This window comes from Eutrigla gurnardus (genome assembly GCF_963514095.1).
Source record: "Eutrigla gurnardus genome assembly, chromosome: 14".
NCBI lineage: Eukaryota > Metazoa > Chordata > Actinopteri > Perciformes > Triglidae > Eutrigla > Eutrigla gurnardus.
Window position 1 is genome coordinate 8,026,309 of NC_139937.1, and position 8,194 is coordinate 8,034,502.

The 8,194-nt window shown below is 43.6% G+C and overlaps 1 protein-coding gene across 1 annotated transcript in view; it reads right to left on the minus strand.

Annotated features, from left to right (window-relative positions):
- Positions 1-7,713, minus strand: part of sntb1 (syntrophin, basic 1) — a 29,817-nt gene extending 22,104 nt beyond the window's left edge. The window contains exon 1 of the mRNA XM_084027079.1: positions 6,946-7,713. Coding sequence (XP_083883205.1) covers positions 6,946-7,492 — 547 coding nt within the window. The 5' untranslated portion in view covers positions 7,493-7,713. The remainder of the gene's footprint in view (positions 1-6,945) is intronic.
- Positions 7,714-8,194: the final 481 nt, after the last annotated feature.

Genomic DNA, 8,194 nt, shown 5'->3' on the forward strand with positions numbered 1-8,194 from the left:
TGTGGGAGAGAAAGCAGACTGTTCAATGCTGGTAGAAGCTGGAGAGAGAACAAAGCAGGGCAAAGAGGTAGAAAAGAAGCAAACGGCTCCTCTGATTGCCAAATGAAGGCTTTTACTCCTTGTCGGCACTGAGTAGGTAGCTGGATACTACAGCGGCACAAAAGGCCTTTACAAATCCAGCCTCAAGGCATCTTTTTGTAAGATTTGGACCAATATCGCAAAGAGTTCAAATGTCGCCTCAACCGAACTACGAGCAGCAACTCAAGGCCCTTTTTATAGAAGGAATTAGACAAGGAAAATTGAAATGTGCGTAGGCAGAATTACTCACCGACACTGGACTCTGAACTCGACATCGAGCAGTTACTAACTCTCTGCAAGCTTGTAACGCAACAAGAGGGAGGAAATATTTACATGAGAAGGACACTAATCAAGCCAAAATGTAATATTTTAGAAAGTTGAGGGGGCACCAACTTGTAGATTAAAGGAAATAAACAACCAACCACTACATTATGACAATATGTGCATTTTAAAAGAGCCTTAAAATAACCCTAATATATTAAACTGCTTTTTTTGTTAAGAAATGAGTACCTTATATTTCATTTCTTTACTTTCTCAAAGGGATGTCAAATTCATTTCAGTTCATGCGCCACATAAAGCCCATTAGTGGACCAGTAAAACATTGCGTTATAATCTACAAATAACACCTCCAAGTTTTCACCCTTTCTTTAAGTGCAAGTACATTCTGAAAATGTTCACAATTAATGAACAATTGATTTACAAAACATGAGCCTGATTTGTCTTCAGAAAAATAAGTTCAGTTTCAACAATATTTCTCAGATTTGCGCACATTGTCAGTCTTCTACTCTCTGTCATTACATGTGCATTAGGATTTACATTTCACCGGCAGAGATTATTTTGTACTAAAGCTGCTGTTGACAATGTTTTGCACAATGTCCAATATCTTTAAATGTGACCACAATACGAATTCATTGTTTTTTCGGAGATGTTTTCTGGTCAGAGTGGAAAGCAGTTGAAGCAGGTCCTGAATCTGACACTAGTTTTCCATTTTGCTCCTTAAATTGTCCATTTTCCTCTCGTGAATCAAAGAAACCCATCAGCATGAACCCTCGACTTAATCACCTTACTTCTCTGTTACAGGAGGCCATGTTTTTGTCACGAAGAAGGCTGTCAAACTGACGATGACTCCGCTCTGTACATGTCGTCAAAAATGTTAAGCGCATCAGTCTCATAGCCCAAGTCTTATATTCTCCACTTCTGCTCATCTAGATTTAAACACAAACCTACACACTTCCTCAATGTATGTTCACGAGAACCAAAGCACACAGTGGCAATTATTCCTAATGTCAGCATATACAACTACTTACTCTTTAAAAAAGAGTGAAATCTTTATTAACAACTTTAAACCAGTGCGAGGAAAACATGTTCAATTATTTCCATAAATGGCAACATAAACTACCACAGTTACTCAGAAGACGTGTTTTTACGAAGGCTGTTCATCTACACTGATGTCCCACAAAAAGATGAACTTTGACTCTCTGACTCAGCATTTGTTTTTTGGCTGCATAAACACTCACAGAGGAACGAATGATGTAATCTATTATCGTCACCACAACAATAATGCAACGCTCCTATTGTTATAATCATCCGCTATCTGAGTCAGACTCCACAAACGCTGGTGCAGGAGATGACACCAACAGATGGTAGACACACAACACAGACTTTCTCCCTTTATTAATCTCTCTCTCAGACACACACACACACACACACACACACACACACACACACGTACTTAGCACATCCGACCACATACACTGACTGTGACTTAACATGATAACAGCCATGCATGTATACACACGGACATCCCGCTGCTGACTGTCACGAACGGCCTGCAGACATACCCATCCAGATGTCAGGTGATGACAGGTACGGCTTGTTAGGGATCAACAGGGGAGCTTACAGGACACTGAATCATTTCCTGTCTGCTGAAGTGTGGCAGATGTTTTTGGTTTTGTTTTGTATTCTGACTTTCAGTTCCTCACTTATTCTGCTTTTAGGCTTTTTGGACTTGCCTTTGTGTTTTATCCTACTATTCTCCATCATATTTATCCATTTTGACCAAAATGATCATTGCCTACTCACAGAGTAGCTTTGCAATCGTCCCTTTGGATTTCTCCACATCAGATGTGTGGTAGGTTGTATGAGCAATATGCAGCATTTACAGTGTTTTGCAACAACTGCTTACACACCCCTTTTTTTGCTCAATGTGTTGAAATTCTACACACAAGGCAAATAAGACACAACTCTTTGAGATAAACATCTCACTCTGTGTCAAAGTGAAACTCTGCAATCAAAAAACAAACAATCCTTTTTTCTAAAAAAGCATTTGTGCAACAAAATGTGACTCCCATGCACCATTTGAATGAGTCTTTTAAAGCTGACACTGATGTAAAAAGCACTGCTGTCTTTAATACTTTGTTTCCTATACTATATTTTATGTTTTCACATACAGACTTGTGTGAAAGATTGTTCCAGCCCAGTACATCTGCTCACACTCCAATGAACACAGAACATAGAGAGGCTTAAGAAAAAATATATACAGCTTATTTTTTTTCCATTGCAGGTTTTTACAACAAGAAACACATTGAAAAGTAGAATTAAAGGACATTAATCAATAGAATATTTGTTTGTGTTATTGAAAAAAAATAAAAAAAAAATAATTACAGTAACAAGGATTAATTGCAGGAGTTTGATGTAAGAATTTTGTTGTGCTTGTAAAAAGTGTTTGGTTTTTTGTTGCATTCGTTTAAGGCATAGTTACAAAAGTTAAGGTTTGATCCTTTTTTCGAAGCATTTTGAAATGAACAATTTCAAACCCTAAAAACAAAAGTGTAAGGCTTTGAATAAACAGTGTGTTTGTGTGCTCTAATGTACGCTACAAACATTAGCATGTCCTGCTAACTATTGACCTCTTCCAGGTTTTATTTCCTAGGCTGAGAAGCTCTCATTAAGTAGGCTGTGGTACGTTATAGGTTACACTTAGGTCATTAACTGTTGAAAATGATTATTGTTTTTGCCTTACACATGTAGCTTTACCCTCAAGCTGCCTACACAGCAACCGCAAAGCAAATTCTCTACTACTCCGAGGTCTGTGAAAATCAAATTAGCCTCTTAGCAGCAATGAGCCAACCATGGGAAGTCTTTGTTCAGGTACAATCGGCATAATACATAAATGTCCTAAATAAATAATCTGACCTCTCCTTGTGCGGGGTAGACATCTCCTTCTGGCTCTCAAATGCTTTTTAATCTAAATATGGAAATGATTTATGCATCCCGTTTTAATTATAAAACACAAGTGAATTTAATTTTCTCAAAAGGAATTGTTGTGCCGAAGGGAAAATATACTTAACACCCCCATGGTCGGACTGTGTTTTCAATCATCATTATCCAAAACAATACTACAAAAAAGGACAATGCAAGGAAAACAAAACAGTTCAACCACAGCTGTGAATATTAAAATACTTTATCATTGTGTGCCTCTTTTGGCCACAGAAACACCTGTAAAGTTCTGTCATTCCTGCATCGGGGATTTATGAAGATGTTTAGCACCGGCAGGTAAAGAGTTCACATCCAGTCCACCTCACAGGTTTTCTATGGGCTGATGCCACGTGAAGGCAGGTGCTGCTAACTAAGGACACTTGTTTGCATGTCTTTCTGACAAATGTCGCATACTTTCTCTCGTCCTTTTTTTCTAGACACGCCACGTGTCGTAGGACAAGCACAGGAGTAAAATAAAATCAATGATGGTCGAATTCAGTTTGGGGGGTCTTGTCTTGGCTTACTGGGATGCTTGCATGGAGCAGAGTCATTGTTAGCGTTATTAGTAACACCTGTGCTTTTTCCTGCAATGACAATTCAAAGTGTCTGCTGTGAAAAAGGCCAATCGCTGCATGAAGCTTGTCAAAGAAATCATTGGAGGCAACCCCCTCCGACTTTCAGACACCGTTGGACCATTCAGCATCTTGTTTCAAGCGCACACGGCGTGTGGCCTGCTGCTGTTCTGCTGCAGGGGACCAGGTTGCGTTGCCAATCGGCCTTTCTCACAGCAGGCACGTTGACCTGTCATAGCAGCACCAGCACCGTGGCTTCGTCCTATTCAAGTGTTCCAATGAGTGACAGCGAGCCAGCGTGAACAATAACAGGAACCTGAAATCAAAGCGGCTGCACGGAATTCAGCCATCATTCATTTCGTTGTTTGCTGCTGTTGTGTTCTTTCCTTATAATACGTCAACATGTCTGCAACACACACTAATGAAATGACCCAAGGTGAACTGAGGAGCCGCTGCTCCAGGTGGACCTCGTTAGGCCACTTAACTCTAACTCACCATCTCTGGCGTGACTTCTGTACTAGGCGCTACCTGTATATTATGTATCATATTCCATCTGTTTGCAATTGAAGTGCATTATTTGTGCATAACCAATCCTTCGCTGCACCTACACGGTGGCCGTGGTTGCTAGGAGCTTCGCAGCACTACGAGCTACAGAATCCTGATCGATCCCCTATAGGGACATTTACTTTTGACATGTCAGACCGCATGCCGAGCCACAGAATAGAACCAGCAGAGAGCCGGCGTCTTGCTCAGGGGCCACTTTCACAAAAGCGGATGCACTCTGACATGGGGACTTGCACTGTGCTCCTGACCGCCGGGTCGATCTGGAGTGAGCGGTCGCTGCCTATTTGAGCTGGATTTGTTGTCCATCTTGCTGATGAATTTCTAAAATAGCTTGCCAGTTCTATACCGTAAAATGTACAGATGCACGTGTGAGGTCTCTCGCATACACACTGCATGCAACGCCCCTCTCCCATGAGACATGCAGTAGCTCTCCTAACAATTGAGTCCGATTTTTGCTCCTCATCTCCTTCTTCCTCGTATAACACAGTCTTTGTCTTTCACATCTTAGAGGCTGGCTTACACTCAGGAATAAAAAAAAGGAAATAAATTATCAGTCAACGTGCTGGGTTACCCTTTAAGCACCTTTCACGCCCCCAGAGATCCACGAATCCCCTAAAAAACCCAATTTGTCACTTTGTGCTATTCCTCTATGTGTCACTGCTTTGGCAAATGCAAATTATCTGTTAAATTGCAGTTGTGGTGAACTTCTGTCTCTGTATTAATCTTAAGTTAACTCTGGCTGTCGTCTTTATATCAGCCTCTTAGTCTCCCTCGTTAGCTCTCCTTCTGTTCCGTCTCTTTCTATCTCTCTCCCTCACAGCACTTTCCCCATTAAATTCACATTTCAGCTACACCCCCTCCCCCCCATCTCTTCTTCCTTAGCCTGCTCCATTCCCTCTCCCTTTCTTTCTTATCTCAGTAAGTTTTCAGCTGGGACCTGCTTTTTCCTCTGCAGTGTAGCCCCTGTGTCCCCCTGGGAAGGACCATCACCATACCTCACATATGTGTGCGTGTGTGTGCGTGTGTGAGTGTGTGTGCGTGTGTGAGTGTGTGATTGTGTGTGTGTGTGTGTGTGTGTGTGTGTGTGTGTGTGTGTGTGTGTGTGTGAGTGTGTGAGTGTGTGTGTGTGTGTGCTCGTGCAAGAGTGAGTGAGTGAGAGACACTTTGTTCTTACTGTCTTGAGTCCAAGAGTCCTCACAGGAACATGAATAAAACACTCAGTAACGCGCACATTTCCGCTGTGTGAATGTAAGTGTATTAGTGATTGCGTACTCATGTGTGTGTGTGTGTGTGTGTGTGTGTGTGTGTGTGTGTATGTGTGTGTGTTAGGGGGGTAAAATGATGTTCATTCTTCAGAATGGAATCTGCCTGCCATCGAGCTAATTTTCCTCTTCACTTGGCAAAAAACCCCCAAAACAACTGCACAACATAACAACTTGTCTGCACTGCTGGAGTGAGTTGAAAGCAAGTGTGTATGCCTTTTACATATGCAGAGTGTGTGTGTGTGTGTGTGTGTGTGTGTGTGTGTGTGAGAGATACACTTGAAGGAACATAGAGCTGGATTTGTTTGAGGGTGAGGGGAAGAGAGACCATATGAGTTTGACCTTGCATAATTCTCCCATGGCACCTCTGATTGCATAATAACTGTTTCCTTCAAAATCTGAACTGTTGTTTTATGCAAAAAGGCACACGGTCGGTCACCTGGTCCCTCACCCAAATATGGAATACATCTAGGGCTTCCTGCAAAGTTGCACAATTAAGTAGAGTGCTGCAAATTGACTAAATTTGCAACTACGAAAAGTTTTGGTTCAGTTTAACAGCCTGGGAGTCTGTTTGGTGACAAATTGTGACATTAGATCAAATGAGATATGAATATTATAGACTGGTGCAATAACAACACTTGTCTTTATTCGCTCTTGCTATTAACTGGTAACTCCTTTCTTAAATGAAAAGAAAATGACATCTACAGCAGAGGTTTGTCATGCAGGCGTCTACGCTCAGAGCCCTGCTGCTTTCCCTCTAATCAGGGAGGGATTCGCTATGGGAAGCTAAGTGAATCAACTGGCGGGTAGGAGACAAAACTTGCAGCACTCTGGATGGCATGCATCAAACAGCCAGTATCGGAAGCCACTAGGGAGGATAAACTCCCAGTCTTACAGACATGTCTCCCTCCCTGAAGGATGAGGGTTGCATGTAGCTCTGGAGTTCCCTTAGGGATCTTTGAGTCTGGTGATATATAGGACTCCTATTTCCCCAAGATATGCTGTCCAGTCCTTCCCTATAATATATTAATACAAACACTCATATGTGGGCTCCCTACAATAACACCTAATCTTGTCTTTGTCAAAATTAATTGGGTCATACTTGCAGTATGGAAGAAGTTTAGGATTCCCTGACCCACCCCTCTCATTCACCTTTGGGTCCAACATGGTTTCTGTCACCCTCTCACACACAGTCTGCCCAGCCTGCCTACCTTCCAGTGTCACCTCTTTCCCGGCCCGCTTCAGCGCCTGCACAGCCTCGTCGTGGGTCGCGTCCCGCAGGTCCCCGCCGTTCACGGACAGGATGGCGTCCCCGACGTACAGAGCCTGGGTCTGGTCTGCCGCGAGCCCCTTGAATATCTTACTTATCAGGATGGGCATCTTATTCTCCTTCCCACCCTTGATGCTGATCCCGAGTCCTCCGACCTCCTGCTTGGTCACCTTGACGCACCGCTTTCTGTTGGCGATCGCCTCCGGAACTCGCTCCGGGAGGTCCGTGAAGGCGGTGCGCACGGTCGGGGGTCCGTTGTTGGAGTTGGCGTTGTTGTTGTCAAGGTAGGATCCGTTGGTGACGCCGTTGGAGTTGACATTGTCGTTCACATGGTCGCCAACGCAGCTCTCCTCGCAGCTCAACGTGAGCGCTTCCTCGTTCAAGTTGACCAAAACTTTGTGCCACCGTTCGCGCACCAAAACCTCCACAAATCCACTTTTCCGTAGTCCGGAGGCACCTGAAACTCCCGTCGCTATTACCACCGCCATCTTTGGAGCATGTCTTTTAAAATGACATGTGATTTTTTTTTTGTGTGTGTGTGTTCCCAGCACGCTCCCACGCGTCCACGTCCACTCCGTCCGCCTCGCGCTCAGGCTGGACTTTGCCCCTCTTAAGTTTTCCGCGGGACTAGTCGAGCGTCCCGTCCGACCAGCGCGAGCCCTCTCGGAGCAAGCTGCTCCCCCGCTCCGCCTGCCCGAGATCTCCTATCTGCTGGGTGGAGTTTGCTCCCCCCCGCCGTCTGCCGATCCCATCTCCAGATCCTGCATGCAAAATGAAAATGTGTTCATCATTTCCCCCTCAACGTTTGTGACGTGACAATTGAAGCAGAGTTGAACGAGAATAAACATATTTAGCCTTTCATGTTAACGCATGTTAGACTACATTACAAAGGATGTAGTAATGTTAAAACATGGGTGTCTTTTGTGAATAAAACCATAATTGTGTTTTGTGAGTCACTGGGCCAAGTGGAGCCGAAACGGTGACAGAAAACTGGACTTGAAAAATATATATATATTATTATTGCAGCTATTTTAAAACATGTTCCCAAATAAGTAGAATAATCTCAAACACAACTAGAAGTTTGTAGTCTTCAAATTCCCCCAGAGACCCCTTCCTGCTGCTGGACGCGTTCACGCTGCAGACGTGAGACCAGTACGCGCGTGCAGGGGTGCCATAGGGGTGAGAGCAGC